This window comes from Caretta caretta, chromosome 1 (genome assembly GCF_965140235.1).
Source record: "Caretta caretta isolate rCarCar2 chromosome 1, rCarCar1.hap1, whole genome shotgun sequence".
NCBI lineage: Eukaryota > Metazoa > Chordata > Testudines > Cheloniidae > Caretta > Caretta caretta.
In genome coordinates, this window is record NC_134206.1 from 302,734,325 (window position 1) to 302,756,373 (window position 22,049).

The following is a 22,049-nucleotide window of genomic DNA, read 5'->3' on the forward strand; positions in this document are numbered from 1 at the left end:
CACAGAGTCTCCTCTAGCTGTGGAGGGAGATGGGCCTGGCTGCTGGGGAGTGTACCAGGGTACCTGAGGCAAAGCAGGGCTGGGAGGCTCCAGGTTGGAAAAACCCCAGGCTGCAAGCCTGGCAGATGGCCCAAGACAGGGTACTGGGGTTGCAACAGGGCAGCCCAAGGGTAGGCGGAGGCAGCAGGTCCAAACCCGCCTTGCCTCTGATGACTGGCTTATACAGACTGCAGTTGGCCCCAGTGAAAGGGGACTAGATGGTGACTGGCACTAGCCCATAGGCTAAGGCAAGGTGGGGATAGATGGTGGGGGGTTCCCCGGGGAGGGGAGACCCAGATCTGTGGGATATTGCCTGGAGGGGCAGCACCCCAGGTAAAACGGCACTGGGGTTTGGGAGGGACACGGGGGCCAGCAATGGCAAAACACCGGCATTGGGTGCTCTGGAGCTGGTAAAAAGAGCTAATTCCCAGACAGCCAGCAAGAAGCTGCCACGGGGTGAGTCTGCGCCCCGTTGCACTTCTCAAGAAGACAGAGGTTCAAATACTTAGATTTCTGTCAATAACTGTCTATACAAAGGAGTGTTGGGCTTCAACCCTTTGGAAATTTACCATTTATTATCTATTTAGAAGACCAGTACACTGAGCTAACTGTAGTAATAACAAAAATAACTATCAGTGTACTTAAGGGTCTCTCTGGAATTCTAAATATATTGAACAAAGTTCTCTGCTGGCATTAACTTCACTGAAGTTAATAGAATTAATGCCAGCACAGAATTTGTCCAGCTGCAAATGCATACAGTTACCATATCCATAGATCTGTTGTGAGTCATTGTGGCCCTTGTGGGTGTGTCAATGGCCAGGTGGGTTTAAGGTTCAAATAAATAAGAACATATGAACGGCCATATTGGGTCAAACCAAAGGTCCATCTAGCCCAGTATCTTGCCTTCTGACAGTGGCCAATGCCAAGTGCTTCAGCGGGAATGAACAGAACAGGCAATCATCAAGTGAGCCATCCCCTGTTGCCCATTTCCAGCTTCTAGCAAACAGAGGTTAGGGATACCACCTGTGTCCATCCTGGCCAATAGCCATTGATGGAACTATCCTCAAGAATTAATTTAATTCTTTTTCTGAACCGTGATATAGTCTTGGCTTGTACAACATCTCCTATCAAAGAGTTCCACAGGTTGACTGTGTGTTGTGTGAAGAAATACTTTTTTGTTTCTTTTAAACCTGCTGCCTATTAATTTCATTTGGTGACATCTAGTTCTTGTGTTAGGAGTGAAGGAGTAAATGACACTTCCCTATTTACTTTCTCCATTTAGGTCTATAAAATCATGACTGGTGTGAGGACAAACCTGTTCAGAGCCAGTCTCCCCCAGAGCCATATTAAACAATAGGCCCACCAGATTTAAGAATAAGTAACAGGATTTTGTGAGTCCCTTTTTTATTGTATTTTTTTATTTTTCCTCGGTTTCATTTTTGTTGTTGGGCAGGGTGGGAAGACAGGTGGGTGTGCTGAATAGGCAACAACAGCAGTAAGAGGCAGCAGTGAAGAGGGAACTGAAGAGTAGCTGATTAACCAGCTTAGTAGTCTCAGCTACGTTGGCCACTGTAGAGGTAGAACTCCAAGTGTCCAATTGCAGCACACAGCAGAAGAGTAACCTTTCGGCTGGGGCAGGGGGAGCAAACCAGAACAGTGAGAGGAGCCAAACAGCTAGGTAAGGGGAGCCAACTCTATGCAAAAGAAGTGGTTGTAACAGAGTGAGAACATGACAGCCTTTGATCTCTGAGCAAAGCAGGGACGATACTGACTTCCTCTGCAAAGCACTAGGAGAACTACTTATGAAAAGTGCTGCATAAGAGCAAAGCGTTATCATTACTGAGGGTTTAAAAATGTGTGGAAAATGCAAACACTTTTAGGCATCACATAAGCTTGAGCCTTAATTTCTCTTAGTCCTAGAAAAGCCTAGTTCCCAGGACATCCCAAAACCTAGAAACAGACTCTTCAGAGCTCAATTCGTCTATAAACCCTCCTGATACAGTGCTTTGCTGTAAGGATGCTGTATATTCCCCCAAAAACCTTGCAATGATGATGGATACCTGTGTGAACCACTGTACTCAGTATGTGAACTTTATACCTGCCAACCGCTCTATAAATATTATCAGTCCTACCAGAAAGACTGTGCTCATGTATAAAAATTCCTTTACAATTGCCTGGCATAAATTTGCAATGGGGGAATCAAATACTGTATACGGTGAGCAGGATTTGCACCTTCATAAGGTTACCTTTGTGTAACATTTCTTATCTCATTCAAAAAGATTGACATGTACAACACTGACATTCCTGTTAAGAATATATAGCAAGAAAATACAAAAAGTTGTCATTTAGGATACTCATTCAAAATTTACTGAAAAGCCAGTGTTCCTATAATAAGTCAGATTAAGGCTCAAAATACTTACTTGACAATGTCTCCTTCAAGAGCAATCACTCGTTTAATGATCTTCTGTTCAGGGTTTTTAGGAGACCTGGGAAAGGGATAAGGTTACACAGTCAGTAATGTGCCTGTTGTTTTAAGAAAATGAAAAGAAATTCAACAAAGAAATAGGCACTATTAAAGTCATTATGGGATTCCATGTTCTCCCTGATATGGCATCAATCATGATGTTCCAGCTCAAGTGAATCTATTGTTATCATTCTTATTTCAAACCATCATGAAAAAACTGGGGGTAAAATATCAGCTGAATACAAAGTCTAAGATAATCAACACTCTTTTTATAGCAGAAGAAATGGGGAAGACACTTGACACTGATGAAGTTAGAATGTCCCATTATTGATGATGTGGGGACCTTTGCAAATAAACCTGAATTTTCCATCAAACTTCAATAGTATAGTGTATTTAAATATTCATGTCATTCATTCACTTTGAAAAAACTCAAAATGAGATTAATATTTATCAAACTAATTGAGGCAAATCTTGCATAGGTGAGCAAAGAAGGACTTTAGAAAAAACAGGTAGAATTTTCTAAAACTTTCAGCTTTATACAAAGTGCCATAATGTATCAAGTGTTAGCTGAAAATTGTTTCTCATATAACACTATGTTGAGTGTGATACAGTTGCACACTTAAGCATGCAATTATCAGGAAGCAAAGATAACCCTGCTTATACAATCTGAATTCTACACCCTTCTGCATATACATTAAGATATACACTCATACTACTACTTAAATATGCAGTATAATATAAAAAAACATTTCTGTAATCTCACATTAGCATCATGTATCTTTTTGTGATATACTCAGACTTCCCCAGTTTTTGACTTGGAAATACTTAACTGTGCAAACAATATAATTTTTCCATGTTCTCTTAATATAGGTTTTCATTTGTTTACTTTTAAGAAAGGCCATCAGGTAGCCCATGTTTTGATTTTCTCCTGGCACTGACTGACGGTCTGTACTTTAGACTCCAAGCATGGCCAGCTTGTTAGAAATGTCACCACAGAGATTTGCATCACAGTTCCTGCTCCTGACATCCTGGGCCCTGTTAGTCTCACTCCAGAAATCCACCAGTGTCTTGGTGTCAGCCTCTGGCCAGCTGGCAGCATGTCTTCTTCTTAGGGCACATTCTTCAAAGGCTAAGATGACTTTGGATGGGAAACTCACCAGAGAGGAGTTCAGTCATGAATACTGGATGCCACATGAAACTAGGGGGACAGAACACCAAGAAGGCTTATTTGTAGTGGTAGATGACTTATGATTAAGGTTACATTTATGTCACGGAGGTCATGGAAGTCACAGATTCCGTCACTTCTGGAGACCTCTGTGACATTCTCTGCTTCAGCCCCAGGGGTGCAGGACTCTGGAGCTGTCAGCCAGCTGGGCCCTGGTAGGGTTCCAGTGACAGGCGATAGCAGCAACAAGCAACAGGGGACACCCTACAAGGTTCTAAGAACAGGTGACAGACTCCTCAGGGTTCCAGCAATGAGCAACAACCTCAGGAGGAGAGGTGGGGAGGGGGGCACCTCGGGTGAATGGCTGGGGGTGTCCCATTTTCTCTTTGGGAAATATGGTCACCCTGTAGCTCCCAGCTTCCGTGGGTGGAGGGGGTCCCCCTGCAGCTTCCAGCTGGCACAAGCAAAGGGGAAACCCCACAGCTCCCAGCCACCATGGTGGCGGGGGAAACCATGGAGTCACAGCAGCAAAAGTCACAGACAGGTCACGGCTTCCATGAATTTTTGTTTATTGCCTGTACATGTCCGTGACCTTTATTAAAAATAACCATAACAAAATCTTAGTCTTATGGTTAGGAAACGGGCAAGAAAGGGCCACGAAGGTCTTGGATGATTATGGGAGACACTGGAGAACTGGTGCCCCAAGACTGTTGTGTTACAGTACTTATCTTCAACCCTACAAACCCAACAGGTCAAATTAACAGCTATCAATAGAAATTCACTTGCGGTCTGTCCTATACCCCTGGTCATGCCAATTCATGTTACTACTACCTCCACACACATGATGGAATTTTGTTTGGAGGCATGGATCAAGTTAACAGGAACAATAATACAATACTTCATGTTATTCAATAGTGAAGACAAGCCCAAGGAAGGAAATGTCATCTTAGGGACTGATGCAGATTCAAATCCACAGTTCCAGTCTCCATAAGAGAGATCAAATTGCTGAGAGGTCCAGTCCAGAGTCTCAGAAAGGAAGGGATCAAAGCAGAGAGACATCTGCGCAGCACAGATAAGGAAATTATAATTCCTATGTGGGAAGGATTCCTATGATCAAAGGGTGTTTTCTCCGGAACAATATGTGGCCATGGCAGTTCGAACCTGGTGAGGCCATAATTTCAAATGTGATAATTCAGTCATTATTAGAATTAAGTCCTGATACTATTTACTGTCATTTAAAGTCATTTAATGTGACACTTCTTTGAAGTACCCTTCCTTCAAGCTAACTCATCTCATCTCTTCAATTTATCTCTACCAATCTGAGAATAGAGATGGATTTTGTGACCCCTTTGCATGTCATTCTTGGGAGGAACCCACCACATTTTAGATGCCCACGTAGTCGCATCTAGTAGTTGGTGCACCAACAGTACTTGTCACTGCTACCATCACTAGCATCTCTATGTGCCACGGCTCACTTGAGATCAGGCCTAAGAGAAGAGCTATTACTTTTTACCCACTAGAGTTAATGTAAATTAAACCATTTCAGTAAAATTTCACAGGTAATTTATTTCATCTCTTATTCATTTAGGCTAAGTATGAACTTGTACTTCTGTAAAATGTATTTTAACCAATGGGAAATAGTAATACATAATGTATGTGCTAAAGTGTGTGTTTGCTAAAGACTGAATAAAAACAGCCATCAAATTTTAAGTCTGCCCTTTCAAAATTCTATCTCACACATTACTTTTAAAGGTTCTTTTAAATTCCCCTCACAAGCATTTCTGTTTGATTAGCATGTACATTTTGTAATGTAATTACTGACCTCTGTGTTAATTTGCACCCACTCAGCAATAATTGTAATGACCTTGAATAAACATCATTCTAAATCAGAGGTAAGAACATTCATTCTCACTGTGGTCACTTTTCTGCCAGTAAGGACACATTAAAAAAACTGATTTATCAAAGAGACTTTCAAGAAACCCTTATACATCATTATTATAAATCACGAATGTTTTTTAACATCTGAAGCCAGAACAGATATAGTAATATAAAATACATATTATATTCATATTCTGATTAGAATTCATTTAAATGGCAAAAACAAATGTAAGACAAATAAGAATTGGACTTAACAGGACGCAAAAATATAGATACTGCTAAACAAGGTATTTTCAGTTGGCTAAAGATAAAAAATAATAGACCGTAGATGAGAGAGAATATTCTAAGGTCACAGTTTTCCACTGAGCTTAGTGTAATCACAAAGGTTCACCTGAAAGGTGCTCAACGAAGGATAGGAACCTTAACTGGCTATGGAAGACATATAAAGAGGAAATACGTAGGCAATTTCTGGCTTCAGAATCTTTCTTACTGAATGTTACTGAATATTTTAGCCACTCTCTGGCTTCAGATCTGGTCAAAAAGTGAGAAAAAACATTAGACTCATAGACTATCAGAGTTAGAAGGGACCTCAGGAGATCATCTTGTCCAACCCCCTGCTCAAAGCAGGCACAGTCCCCTATTTTTTTTTGCCCCAGATCCCTAAATGGACCCCTCAAGGATTGAACTCACAATCCTGGGTTTAGCAGGCCAATGCTCAAACCACTGAGCTATCCCTCCCCCCAATTGTTTACAAATTATTTACAATTATTTAGTGCAAATGTTGGCAAAGTTTGTAATTATTATTCACTCTTCTTTCTCTAGCTGTGAGATAGGCAACTCCTTCACACGTTTATTTACATACATTCTGTCAGGCATGCCTGTGACCAACACCCTCCATCAACTCCCGTCTCCTACTTGGTTCTTCAGTCTCTCCCTTTGTGTTCACCCGCCACACCCTAATGGCAACACCACTCTCTGGGACATCTTTGTACACACTCTGTACGGAGCCTGACGAAGGGGAACAGGTTCCAGAAACTCTTTGGCAACTGTCCTTACAAGTTATTAAGTTTTCTTCCCTTTACGAACATCTGTGTGAAGTTGTCCATACAACAGTAATCTTAAAATGGGATTTATTAAAAAATGGATAAATGGATTAACAACAAAAGAAACTGTTTGCTTAACATAGCTAGATTTGCACTTCTCCTAAGTTACGCTAAACAAAGCCTTTTCAACTTAATTACGGAGAAAAAGGAAAGATCTTACATGTCTAAAGAGCAACTCCCTGCTCTGACATTCTTGTGAGAGTCAGGCCCTGATACTGTGTTCAGAGAGAGAGATGAGCGAGTCCCTTGCTTACTCAGCTGGTCTCTCAAGCTCCCCTGATTCAGTGCCACAGCCTGCAACTCTCTCTCTCTCTCTCACACACACACACACACATTTCCCCTTGTTATGAAGTTGAGTATCTATCAAACTGTCCAGGAATATTACAAAAACTTTTAAAGCAGAAGCAATAGTAGGAAGCATATCAGTGACCCATTAGAAAAACAAACCTCCTGAAAACCATTTTAACATAGACCCAATTCCATTCCATCTCCCATTTTCTCTCCTGATGAAAACTGTGGGAGAATAGGTGAGCCGTGCAGTGGGCCCCTAAAGTTACCAAATCTGAGAATAACTTGCTGCTACCCAATTCCTCTTCAAATGAGGTACACTTGTCAGGACCCTACTTCAGGGGCACAGGTCAAGACCAGGGCTGGGTTGGAGGGGGACTCAAGAACATGGTCCAAGTCTAGAGGATCACAGTTAGAAGGAAAAGTTCATACCAGTGTCCCACTATAGGATGAGGTCAGAGTTGAAGTTGATCAGCCATATTGGGTCAGAGCCACATGAGCCAGCCAAAATAGGATTATTGAAACAGAAATGCAAAAAGTCAGGAATGGAGCGGGGACTAAGAACAGGAGAAGGACTGGGTCGGAAACCAGGTGCAAGATATCTTCCAAGGTTTCTGCTCCCATGAGCCTTCTGAGAGGTCTGCCTCCTTTTCTACTACCTACCCAAACCTTTCACTCACTAAAACACCCACAAAAAGAAAAGGAGTACTTGTGGCACCTTAGAGACTAACCAATTTATTTGAGCATTAGTCTCTAAGGTGCCACAAGTACTCCTTTTCTTTTTGCGAATACAGACTAACATGGCTGTTACTCTAAAACACCCACAGACATCCATAAATCCATTCACTAGATCAGTTTAGCAGCACTCTCACTCATTTCACCTTCACACATTGACACACCCACCATCTGTACCTCCATATACTTCCACCACACACCTACTATCTCCATCCCATATGACACACACCACCAATTGCCCACTACTGTTTCTCGATCAAGGCACTCTTATTACCCCTGCTTAGAAGTCCTTCACTTGCTGGGAAGCTCCTGCTTTCAGGGCCATTTCCCCTTGGTGTGGGGTGTCTCACTTCACCTTTTGGCTTGGGAGCACTTATCATCAGTGGCTTTGGAAGGAAAATGGGATATTTCTCCTCTTATCTCCTGGATGAGAGTGGATATTCTCAAAACAGGGGAAGAAAAAGAGTGCCTTCTCCCCTTTTTTCCTTAATGGTGATATATCTCAGTCAAGACACTCCAATGGAGTTCCTTATAAAAACATAAGAAGATACGAAAGGCCATACTGAGTCAGACCAAAGGTCCATCTAGCCCAGTATCCTGTCCTCTGACAGTGGCCAATGCCAGGTGCCCCAGAGGGAATGAACAAAACAGGCAATCATCAAGTGATCCATCCCCTGTCACCCATTCCCAGCTCCTGGCAAACAGAGGTTAGGGACATCATCCCTGACCATCCTGGCTAATAGCCATTGATGGGCCTATCCTCCATGAATTTATCTCATTTTTTTAACCCTGTTATAGTCTTGGCTTTCATAACATCCTCTGGCAAGGAGTTCCACAGGTTGACTGTGCGTTGTGTGAAAAAATACTTCCTTTTGTTTTAAATCTGTCACCTATTAATTTCAAACACTGTCCCCTACTTCTTGTGTTATGAGAAGGAGTAAATAACCCTTCCTTATTTACTTTCTCCACACCAGTCATGATTTTATAAACCTCTATCATATCCCTCTTTAGTCATCTCTTTTCCAAGCTGAAAAATCCCAGTCTTATTAATCTCTCCTCATATGGCAGCTGTTCCATACCCCAATCATGTTTGTTGCCCTTTTCTGAACCTTTTCCAATTCGAATATACCTTTTTTGAGATGGGGTGACCACATATGCATGCAGTATTCAAGATATGGGCGTACCATGGATTTATATAGAGACAATATGATATTTTCTGTCTTATTATCTATCCCTTTCTTAATGATTCCCAACATTCTGTTCACTTTTTTGACTGCTGCTGCACATTGAGTGGATGTTTTCAGAAAACTATCCACAATGACTCTAACATCTCTTTCTTGAGTGGTAACAGCTAATTTAGACCCCATCATTTTATATGTACAATTGGGGTTATGTTTTCCAACGTGCATTACTTTCCATTTATCAACATTGAATTTCATCTGCCATTTTGTTGCCCAGTCACCCAGTTTTGAGAGATCCTTTTGTAGCTCTTTGCAATCTGCCTAGGACTTGACTATCTTGAGTAGTTTTGTATCATCTGCAATTTTTGCCACTTCACTGTTTACCCCTTTTTCCAGATCATTTATGAATATGTTGAATAGGACTGGGCCTAGTACAGACCCTTGGGGGACACCACTATTCTGAAAACTGATCATTTATTCCTACCCTTTGTTTCCTATCTTTTACCAGTTACCAATCCATAAGAGGTCCTTCTCTCTTATCCCATGACAGCTTACTTTGCTTAAAAGACTTTAGTTCAATCTTGTCAAAGGCTTTCTGAAACTCTAAGTATACTATATTCACTGGATCCCCCTTGCCCACATGCTTGTTGACCCCCTCAAAGAATTCTAGTAGATTGGTGAGGCATGATTTCCCTTTAAAAAAAACATGTTTCCAGGACCTCTCTCCTATCCTTCCCTATGTCACTGGTACCTACATGTACCACGACCACTGGCTCCTTCCCAGGACTACACATAAGTCTATCTAGATCCGCAACCTTTGTGCCAGAAAGACAAGTTACCATGCGGTTCTCCTGGTCATCACAAACCCAGCTATCTATGTTTCTAATTTTCAAATAGCTCATTACTAATATCTGTCTCTTCCTAACAACTGGAGTTCCCTCTCCACGCGGAGAGGTATCCTCAGTGCGAGAGGATACTACATCATCATCTGGAAGGAGGGTCCCAACTATGGGATCTTTTCCCTCTGCTCCAGTTGGATGTTCTCCTTCTGTGAGACTTTCACCCTCCCCAACAGCACAGAGGCTGTCAGATTAGGGGTGGGACCATTTTACTGTGTCCAGGAAAGTCTCATCTATGTACCTGTCTCTCTTAGCTCCTCCAGTTCAGCCACTCTGTTCTTCAAAGCCCGTACACGGTCTCTGAGGGCCAGGAGCTCCTTGTATGGAATGCACACATAGGCCACCTGCCTATAGGGCAGGTAATCATACATGCTGCATTGGGTGCAATAAACTGGATAGCCCCCACTCTGTTGCTGGACTTCTGCCTGAATTATCTTTTAACTCCTAAAGCTCATTCTTCTGTTGTTCTTTGTTTTTTTGTTTTTTGTTTTAATCGGGGGGTGTTTGTGGCTTTAAGTTTAAAGAAGTTTAAGGACTGTTAAGTGTATCTAGCCCCCTCACATTCCCCCTGTAAACTCCCTTGCAAAACTCCCCTGTTAGCCGCTCCTGTTTGCTAGCTCTTATGTTCCCTTACACCCCATGCTGGGACTCTCTTGGAGAAAAGAGGAGGGAATTTCAGAGCAACAGATGCAGAAGAATCCTCCCCAACCTACTACACCCATTTCAGAGCATGAGGAGCAAGCGAAGGAGCAGTAGTGCTTTATGTTCCCAGGCAGATAACCTCATCCGGAAGGCAACAAGCTGAGAGGGGGTGAGTATGAGGAATGTGTTAGAGAAGCTATTTACAGGATGAGAATTGTAGAGGAGAAGGAAGAGACAGAAGAGGATCTGAGCAGCTGCAGAACCAGCTAGAATGTCTGCTCTCAGATTAAAGGGCTGCAGGGTACCTGAAGGCTCTAGGCCTTTGCTTATACTGCAGCAGGGGGTTGGGTGGGCAATTGCCTTATCCTCCCATTCAGACTATTTACACTGAGTGGAAATCAATTAGCACAATTTCAAACAATGATTCTCATAAATTCATTTACAATTATAATTAAACTTCCATTGCATTTTTGCTTATATTATTTCAGATTCTACTATTCCCTTCATTCTTTGATTCATCTTAGTAACTTCTTCCCAATAGTTGTCTACAGCAATTTATGTATAAGAACTTGGAACTGATGTTGCGACAAGCTTTTCCATAGACAGTGCTTATTACGGTCTGTCCCAAGGTCCCAGGAGGCTAAGTGAAAGAAGGCAGTTGCTTCATTTTTCACTCTCTAAAGGGACATAGGAACACATATCTCCAAATACCATGCAAGATCATAGCCTGCTGAGTGTGAGGCCTTTTATAAGAATAAAAAATAACCCACAGATCCTGGATAATGGTCATATACAATGTTTGATGCTCAGAGGCAGTGGATAAGCCAAAAGCAATTATGTTTTTCAACAGACATTAGTACTGTATCTGATACTAAAAGAATAAAGAAATTAGACTTGAATGCCAGCAGAGCCCATTTAAATTACTGCTGCATCATAAAATAAAGATCTACTTCAAAGAGCACCCAGGGTTTATAGGTGCATGTATGGAACAAAGAGAGGATAGTTTTACTATTAATCCACCATCAAGAATCATGTAATGCAATTTAAATAGAACTAGACTTCATTTGATGATAAGCAGTACTTGTTTAATATATTACATTTCCCTGGTAAGCTTTTATTTGCGGGGATTGTGCTCTCTTTTGATTTGTGATGTCAACTGATCATATATAGAATAGGTCCCAGAAGAGATATTTAAACTTCATTTTGAGAGGTGCCTGAAGATTACAGATCCTATGTGTCTGCATGTGGCTTTGCTCTTGTATACTTTGAGAATGTTTAAACAGCACGGTTTATTTTCAGATTATACCAGATGGGATTTATGCCAGCCAGTGACTTAACTGACTATTATTTACACAAAGAAAATCAAAACAGACAGAACACTTAAAGCATCTTTCATAGAGGACACTATGCTTTTAAGAATATTTTGAGCATGATTTACCCCACTGTTCCTCTCCCAAGAAGTTTCCACTGCATCTTTAAATTCTAGTGGTGATGCCACAGGAGAGTGACCATTCTAATAGCATCAGTGTACAGGTACTGTGTTTGGCCTGCCTGATAATAAATCTATTATGATATTTGCTATGAGCCATGTGGTGCATGGAACACCTATTTAAGAGCTCAAAGAACTGCTTCAGAATTGGACCCTATTTTTACTATGTATTTTCTAATATGTTCTTTTGAGAAATACCCCATTTAGTGTTGTCCTCTTTTTCTGGCCATCATTATAGGAAAACCATCTATTTTCTGAAGAAAATGTAACTTGTATCATGGTAAAAGCTTGGATGTGAAATGAATAATCATGTAACATGACGCAGATTTAAAAAAGTAGGGGAGCTAGGTGAAAGAATGATTAATGCAACACATTTTCTCACATATCTTGGGTACTTATACGGCCCCTGTTACCATAGTATTTGAGCATCTCACAGTTTCATGTATTTATCCCTACAACACCCCTGTGAAATAGGAAGTGCCAAGACAACCTAGTTCAAATCGTAGTGTCCTCATTAGTGGACACCACAAAAACAGTAAACAGTCGCTCCAGATCTGTTCATAGGAAGTTTGTGACCACATCACAAAGCCATCATCAGATCATCCTTAGTTCCCATCTTGTTGGCACTCTCAACAGAGGGGTCAAGAATTGAAAGATCATGCAAAATGCATTGCCTTCCCACCCTTAGAAGTGATTTCTCCAGCTCAGGACTGAGGGAGTGCCCATGCTGCACCTGGCCTCTAGCGTGACTAAAGTGAATGCATCCACTTCACATTAGCACTAAACTCACAGTTAGAAAATTAACCTTAAAAAAAAAACTAAAATACATCACACATCTTGCTATGATTGACAAACTTTGCTCAGGAGGGGTGCTACAGTTATACTAGTCAACAGCGGGGGTGTTGCAAATCAGAAATTAAGTGCATTGACAACGGTATGTAGGAAAGCCTTTATAGCACTTGATGGCATTGCAGGGCAAAAGAGGTCCTTCCCTGACCAACCCAAAGATTGCAGAGAGAATGAAGGTGGGGTGGAGGAAAATTCCCCTTGGTACACAGCAGCACTGCCAGCATTCCACTGCCACAACTACATTCTGCAGTTACAGCCAGATCCCTTTCACATTCCCTAGCAGGGGTTTCAGCTCTATGGATATGGGATATGGTTGATCCACTGACTACTCCCCTACCCTTTTCTCTTCCCTGCCCCTGCATTGCTGAAGAAAGAGGCACACCAGAGGTATATTCCTTGATACCCTGAACTGCATCATTACTGTTGCAATTTTGTAGTGTTTTATGCCATTCTTGCCTACAGAGCAGGGGTAACGGGGATGACAGCATTTGGCTCAATTTCTGGCTTAACCTGTGCACCTTTTCTCTCACCCTTTCATAAGCGTGACATATATGCAAATTTTCCTAATAAAAAGTCTGCCAAGTAACCATCCATAATATTGGCACTATGAACAGAAAGTAAGAGCAACTCAAAACATTCTTCAATTGGTCTTGGATTCCTTGTAGGCTAAACTTGAAGAAGCAGACTTCAATTGTAATGAAAGCTGATTAAATTAATCATATGCTGAATATCCACTATTTTTCATCCATCTTGGAAACTTAGTCTCATTACACTTTAAGGCTGGAGTTGTGCCAGTTGACTGAGTGTAAGCTTCAGCAATGCTTGATTAGCACTGTATCTCCAGTGGAAAATATGTTTGCAGTAATAAAATTAATACCAGAAAAACTATTTTTGTAATGGCATACAGTAATTCTTGATTTTAATTCCACGATTCAATGTTCTGAACTATGTTAGCATTTCATATTCAAGCCTCTCGCTTGAAAAGCAAAATCTTGCAATAATCCTAGATCACAAGCTAGCCTTATGGGACAGGTACTGGGTATTTTGTTTTGTTTTTTTACATTTGTACAGCAACTAGAACAATGGGTCCCTATGACTTGAGATTCTAAGTGCTACTGTAATACAAATCATAATAAATAATAACCATCCAAATTAATTGCCTGTACAAAACTCCACTGTAGGAGTCGTGTGCCTAGCCAAATAGCCATGAAATCTTTTAAAGCAGCAATTGGCAGTTAAGAGATGCATACAATTCCTCAAGCTCTACAGACTCCTGATGTACATGCACTCCACTCTCTAGCAATCCCTTAGTTCCCCTCTATTTCCAGAAGTCCTGTTTAGATTTGGGTATTGAAACAGAGTGGGAGGGAGAAGGTCAGTATCTCTCTTTGGACATAATTCATTGGGAAAACAAGAGTTGCTATTGATAAATAATCCCTTTTTCTCCTCCTTTGTGACAAATAGCACCCCTTTGGTAGGATACTAACTATAAGTGACTTTCTTTGTGAAATGGGATGAGGAATCAGCCCTGGTGTTTTTTAATATCTGCCAGGTGCAACGCAGAAAGGATCACACTGCTCCAAATACTGTGAAGCGTTGACTGCTGAAGCTTCCAAAGAACATGAACAATTAAAGATTCTAACTATGTTCCCTAACCTAGACTGTAGAATTTTTATTTGGAAAATTTGCATATACACCTCTGACCCAATATAACACAAATTCGGATATAACGTGGTAAAGCAGTGTTCCGGGGGGGCGGGGTTGCACGCTTCGGTGGATCAAAACAAGTTCGATATAACGCGGTTTCACCTATAATGTGGTAAGATTTTTTGGCTCCTGAGGACAGCATTATATCGGGGTAGAGGTGTATATGCCATGCTCATGAAAGTGTGAGCGATGAAGGGCACAGGTTAATGAAGAAATAGACATCCATGTCTACCCTTATCTGAGGAATGGGCTCAGAGAAAGGCATCCCCTTCAAGACATTTTCTGGCAGTGTCCTCCACCATAAAGAGTCTTTGTACCGCTGTGGGGAAATACTGGCACGTACAGTCTATATGCAGACTCACCCACATTAGCAAAGGTTGATCTATAATCTTGTAAAGCAGGCAACAAAGGTGCTGGACAACATTAGGCCTAATACTTGCAAATTAAATCTCATTGGGACTTCTAGTCTGAATTTTTCTAGGTCCAGTGCCTGGATGAGATCTCAGCACCCAATCTGGGTGCAAACTAGGGCCCTTGTTTAATCTGGGAGCAGGATCTTAAACTCAAATCATCACGAGGGCCACATGAGGCCTAGCACATTGGCCTGAGGGCCGCATCACTGAAACCTTTTCATACAATGATACAAAAGCCCCCCCTCTGCCCCAGACCCACACCCACTCCACCCCTTCCATGAGGCCCCGCTCCTGCCCACCTCTTCCCTCCCCTTCCCTGTCCCCATTCCAAAGTGCTGGGAGGTAGGCGGAGGAGCAAGGACGCAGTGCCCCGGGATGGGGGGTAGGGCAGGAGAGGGGATTGGCTGCCCGTGGGTTTGGCGCCTATGGCAGGCCACAGGAAATAACTCCGCGGGCCAGCCACATGTTTAAGACCCCTGATCTAGGAAGCCTCCACAAAGGTTAGAAAAACCTGAGAGTTGGATCAATGTGTATATTTTTGTTTATTCTCAGACCAAGCGATTTGAAGAGGGAATAAGTGTCCTGCCGGAGTGAGCTACTCCATTTTGAGAATGAATTCTTTTGAGCCAATCATCCAGATACAGATTATGGATTTTGATTTTACGACTGCCAAGTACTTGGTTAATACCCAGAAGACTGACAGGATACTGTCTTCCACTTGCCCATAATGAACCTGAAGTATTTCCTGTGCTTTTGCCTTAATGAGACATGGAAATAAGCTTTTCAAAAGAGGAAGGCCCAAAACCAGTCCTGAAGGTTGAGAATGCAGAATAAGCTCCACAGGGAAAACCCTGTGAAGTTTGATTTTCCTTCAGTATTTGTTAAATTAGTGGAGGTCCAGAATAGGGTGCAAGCAACTATTCATTTTGGGCATAAAAGACTTTCCCTGAGGTAAACTCTACCACTGCCTATATGACTCCCATTTTCAAAAGAGCCAAGACCTTTACTTGCAAAGAGGAAGGATGTTCCAGTAGTTAGGGTGTAATTCCCTGCTCCATTACACACTGCCTACATCAGTGGTTCTCAAAGCCGGTCCGCCGCTTGTTCAGGGAAAGCCCCTGGCATGCCGGACCGGTTTGTTTACGTGTCACGTCTGCAGGTTTGGCCAATCGCGGCTCCCACTGGCTGCGGTTCGCCGCTCCAGGCCAATGGGGGCTGTAGGGAGGGCAGCCAGCATGTCCCTTGGCCCGCGCCGCTTCCCGCAGCCCCCATTGGCCTGGAGCGGTGAACTGCAGCCAGTGGGAGCCGCGATCAGCCAAACCTGCAGACGCAGCAGGTAAACAAACCAGTCCGGCGTGCCAGGGGCTTTTCCTGAAAAAGCAGCGGACTGGCTTTGAGAACCACTGGCCTACATGATCTTGGGAAAGTCACTAATCTCTGTGCCTACGTTTTCCATCTGTAATATAAACTGTTGGAAGAATAAATACTCAAGATTGTGAGGAGCTCAAACACTGCGGTGATGGGGCCACCTAAGTACCTCAGACAGATAGATGTAGCAGTTTCCTGCGAGAGGGATTTCTGAAACTGAAGAGAGTGCCTCAGTATGATTATTCCTAAATCACAGCAGTCTGAAGGAATGGTTTGCCATGTGTTAACAAATCTGGGACAAATGGTTCCCAAAGTGTGGGATAGAAGAGGAAGAATGAGAGGCTTGGGGTACTCTACGACTGATTCAGAGATCTTTGGTATATCCTTGACTTGTACATAGCTGCAGTCTCACCAGTAGCTGAAATGGCCCAGATGGAAGATTTTTGTCACCTCTGACTGGTGGTGGAAGGTCTTTCCAGATTGGGTCTTTACCAGTAGCCAACTCCACAAAAGGAGTGCAGCAACTATCTTGTATGGAAACAAAATGGATATTTTTTATCATGAATCGAGCAAAGCCATCTTGGTATTTCCCCCCCCTTTTTGAAAAAAGTGGACCTAGCAATCAAAATTGTGTATCCTATATGTAGTTCTGAAAATCTGAAAGGCAAAGTCAAACGCAGGCTCAATTGAAGATGAGCTCTCATTTTCAGATTTCAGCCAACTGGCTCAAGTGCACTAGTAAGAAAAACAAAAAAGAAAATTGAAAAGCTCTAATTAAAACACTTCAGTGCAATAAAATTAATGGGTAGACTGCAAAACAATGTGACTAGTCAATCTGAAAACCTGGAAGTACTATATTAACTTGAAAATATAACTACTCTTCTGAATTAAAATCTCATTTTAATTAGTTCCCAGCCCTCCAGTCTAATCACTCTGAAATTAAATGACTCAGCTGTTTAGAATGCAAACTGTGTAACTGCGGTGGTTATGTGTACTTGACCTCCTCTCTGTTAACAAAGAGACTCAATTAATTATTTGCTGTTTTACCCTTGCCATTTCACCTCACTTCCACCTTTTCCTAAAGTGTTGAAAAATTTCATCACCTCAACCTTTGCTTTAGAGAGTGCACTTAGAATTACTTACCTGCTGAATTCTAAGCCAAACTAATATCAAGCAAGCTAATCGGAGACCAGGGCATCTGGACTTCTTATGCTTGTTATGCTAAAGTAAACTATTGACTGACTGTCATATTATCCTGTTGCTTAGGCTTTTATGTGTGAACTAAACTATTTTTAACATAACTCCCAAAACACTTTATGCTATAACAGAAACAGAATGACTTAGTTCTGTTACAAAAGGTTGCAGAGTACACAATCAAAGCCTCTGGAAAGGAACAATAATAAAATACTCATGGAAAATTTCTAAACTCTAATATGAGTTTTTTATGTAATAACTGTAAGCTAGCTATACTTATTTTTAAAGTATTTTATACACTGAAAATGTACATTTCTGTGTTTTCATGCCTCCAGAGCATGGACTTAGTTTCTGCTTGGATTCAAAGTGTCCAGCTTCCAACAGAGAGGTGTTATCCTAAGCCATCCATAGTGGTTTAGTACAACCACAATGAATAGTTTCCAAACATCCATTCTTTTCTACAAGGTTTCAAGAAGGTTCTTAGTGTAAACATCCCCACAAATTATTGAACAAATAATTGGTAGCAAATGTGTGTGTATGATAGATTTCTCAGAAGTGCCTCAGTGATTTAGGAACCTATGTCCAATTTTCAAAAAGAACTTGGGCACTAATGAGTCTACGCAGCCCAGCAGTCTGGACCATGGGGGTGTGAACTGCAGTGTGCACTAATATGTTGCGTTGTAATTCCCCTGTATAGTTCCCGTTAACTTAGCCCTGTTAAAGAGGACTACATTTAGGGAAACTACCTTTTAGTTTACACCCACAGCGTCCAGAGAGGGGACTTACTCCAGTTGTAACTATCCCTAGGGGAGAGAATCCAAGGAAGACAACAAAAAGCAAATAGAGTTCCAATCATGGAGTAAAGGAAAGACTAATACAAATGTGTGCTACTTGGTAAAATGAAGACTATAGGTCTGATCTTCTGAGGTGTTCAGCATTCTAATCTTACTTCCACAGAAGAAAGGGGTCCTGCACCGCAAACAGGGGATTGCACTGAGCAGAATGCAGGATCAGACCCTGAAAAGGGACATGAAAGCCTTCTTTAAGTATTTGAAAAGTATACGCACTAAGGAGCAAGACACATTTTACAATGGTGTAATTGGGTATCAAGTACAGTTTTGTAACCGCAAACTCCACTTGCTCATGGAATAGACTCCCATGAAAGTGGGAGCCCTATTGCCCAAGCCATATAAAATTAAACTGGACAAAATACCGAAGGCAAAATCCTGACCTCATGGAAGTCAATGACAAAACTTCTATTGACTTCCATGGGGCTAGGATTTTAGCCTGAAAGCATACTGTAGGGAATACTGCTACATTGGCTGGGAGATGGAAAAGATAACCAGCTGCTCCTTTGCAACTCTCATTACTAGAATTCCAGGATGTCACACAAAATAAGATGCTCAGACTGCCAGAAAAAATAAAAAATAAATTGTTTTAAGAGTAGTGCCATTATGTCAATGTAAATCCATTGAAGAACTCATTAAGAACAGCTCTTTTGAGGTCAATAGGAGTTTTACCCTTGTTATAATGATTCTTATAAAAAGAGTTTGGTGTACACAATAGATGCTTTTTCAGTGTTTATGTCTTAGGAAAATGAAAGCAAATTATTTTCCAGCTATCAAAAGGTAAAGACAAAAGTAATGGCAAATTGTATTTCTTAAAGTCAGCCTTTTTATTGCTAGAGAAGTACAATCATGTATGAAGACATCATAAAAAGCTATATATATGGTTTACATGCAAAACACACACAAAAACAAAACCGAAAACCTGGTATTTCTGAAGTTATATAATGTTCTATTCACTTAAACCTTGTATGCAATGCTAAGGAGTTATAACAGTTCTAAAAGGAGCTGGAGATAATGAGACCATATTTATAGCCTTGACAACATGATATTGTAATAATAGAATAGAAAATGTAAATCCCCTGCAAAGTGGCCAAACATTTTTAGAACAGTAATTGTGAATGTTATTATACATTTATATCAATAGGCAAACTACCATGTGCAAAGCTTTGGAATATTGTAATAAGCAATACACAGACAGGGGTGGAGATATTTGAACATGCCAGCATCTAAAAGCTGTTTCAATAAAAAGAAGTTAACCTAATTTTTTTTCCTGTAAATAACAGCTTTTAGTCTAACTAGCAGCATTTGGTAAAAAGTATAAAATGAGCTTTGGCTGCCCATTCTGCTGATCAAGTGAGTCTGAACTAACCACAGATGGGCTGCTGTGAATGACATGACTCTAATAGTATGGACTATGACCTGCATATGATTGCCCAGCAAAGAACACCAATGAGAAATACACTAAGAAGTACTTTTTGATATGGTATTTTTAGCCAGAAACTGACCTTCTGTGTCAGAAGGTCATGCAGCCTTTGGCTGTATTTGATACTAATTGCAATATTCTTCACTTGTTTTGTGTCCAGAACTCTCAGTGACATCAGTGGGAGCTCTACACAAAAACTGCCCTAAGAGACTTTGGTCATTTGAGCAGATCCAAACAGATCTTTGAAGATTCTACAGAAACATCAGGATATCTTCTGCTATTCTCTCTAGGAGGTTTATAGGTCTCATACGTAACCCACAAATATTTTAGCCTACCCTCTCACATTTAGATATCTAGATTATTTTTCCCCACAAAAAAAAAAAAAAACAAACAAAAAGGAAACTCAAGAAAACAGAAACACAGCAGCTAATGGTACTAACAAGAAAAATAGATAAAATAGATAAAATTACAGATAATTTTTCTTGGTTAATTAAATATAAATATTTGTGAGTGGATATTGCAGTCTGCCTGGTAGCACCCTCTGTTGCAGAGATGACTCAAGTGGTGATGGGATTCCTGTAGTTTGTAATGCACTTTGGGATCTTCTGGGAGAAGCTGTATAGTAAACATCTAAGATAACAATTACTATTTTTTAGAGCACTAGGTGCATGTACCCAGTAGGGGCATAATTTTCTATGTGCACAAAATAATACATATGTCAAAGATCTATCGCACAGATAGTTTAACTGAAAACTATATCATAAAATAATGCACCCAAAATGTTTCCAGCTACCATTTTTGAAAATCCTGTGCCCATTTATCACCCACTAGAAACTCCAAAAAAATCACCCATGTGGCATTTGTCCACATGCACCATGTTTTATTTCCATGTGGAGAACACTAAGAATGATCTCACTTATTTATTGTATACATGGAATACAGGAGCAGATGAAAGAATCATTTACAGCTGTAATGTAAAATGGAAACTCAAATCAAAGTTCCTCAAATTGTATATCCATCATCTTCATAGTCATATGGTTCTTCCCAGACTTAATGCCTGAACTTACAAGCCAACTTCTACAATTTCATAAAATGGTAAACAGTTTATGCTCCTCTTAACTGTCACTTTTAACTAAATGACCATAATAAAAAGTTTAATTCTTTTAGATTTTTTAAAAAGCTCTTTGAACAAAAAACAGGTAATCTTACAGACTATAGAAGACTGGCCAAGTGTTGGCAAAATAACCCCAAAACAACCTGAATGCTGGACCAAGTGAAACTTAGAAACTCACTCAGAAGAATGCAAATCTTTTTTTTTAAAAGCATGGGGAGAATACTTTCATAGTTGAGTATTAGAGTATTTTCTTTGCTTTAGCATTATAGTAAATTCTCAAAATCTCATGACCTCCTGATTGCCTTCCATAAACCTCCCTTGAGGGTCACAACCCACTAGCTAAGAAACACTGCCTTGAAAGGCATCTAGTACTGGATGCTTTCAGAGACCAGTCTACAGATATAGGATTGTAATTCCTGTGTTCTTACTAAGGTCAAATTGAACTATCATTTGTAAAATTTGTTTTAATTATAAGTTAAAGTGCCCCAATATTCTTGCATATGGTTGCCTGGAAATTAAAGTTATTATAAAAGAAAAACATTTTCACCATGGTGAAGACTGTATGGCCCACTTGAAGGAGACATAGGTTTGTCTATAGGCTGATGGCCTCCTTATAACTTGACGATTGGCAGCAGAATCAGTTGATAGCAGAATTAGACTTCACAGGCCTTGCTTTCATATAATTCTCGTGCCTTTTAAGTACACCTCACTTCCCTTCCTCTCTTTATTTAAACAGAATTAGCCTCATCCCTTCCTGAGCACTGACATCGCTTTCCCATTTTCCCCTCAGATGGTTCAGAAAAGAGACTCATTCAAACAAGGAAGGGTAGCAGAGCTTCATCTTTCTACTTGCTGGATGGAATGCTATTTTCTGCAACAAGAACCCATCCATCCTGTGATCAATTTATTTTTATTGTGCAGATGTCTCCATGCCACAATGAACTACTCTGAATGCAATGTGCTAGCAAACAAAAGAAACTCCATTGGTGACAACTGTTACTATCCGCATTATCGTGTTGTGAAATGATTGTATTGTACAAAGCCAATTACATAAAGTGTCTGTTTCAGTTGTCATTGGTTTGCTTTTTATTATTAGGGTTTGAAGTGACATGTCACACCAAAAGAACCCCACATGTGTGTTAGCAGTAAACCAGTAAGGCCAGGCGAAAGGTAAGAGTGCTCTGAGAGAACAAATTTGATATCCTAATGCAACACAGTTACCAGAAACATGCAACTGACTATTCATATCA

The 22,049-nt window shown here is 40.8% G+C and overlaps 1 protein-coding gene across 8 annotated transcripts in view; it reads right to left on the minus strand.

Annotated features, from left to right (window-relative positions):
• Nucleotides 1–22,049, minus strand: part of IMMP2L (inner mitochondrial membrane peptidase subunit 2) — an 835,235-nt gene that overhangs the window by 253,228 nt on the left and 559,958 nt on the right. For 7 of the 8 annotated variants that reach the window (XR_007354631.2, XM_048836072.2, XM_075124423.1 and 4 more), the window contains one exon: nucleotides 2,460–2,525. Coding sequence is in view for 6 of the 8 variants with exons in the window: in XM_048836072.2 (XP_048692029.1) it covers nucleotides 2,460–2,525 (66 nt within the window). In the remaining 2 variants the exon portion in view is untranslated. Of the gene's footprint in view, nucleotides 1–2,459; nucleotides 2,526–22,049 lie in introns of those variants that run through there. The other variant, XR_007354633.2, reaches the window with a different exon arrangement.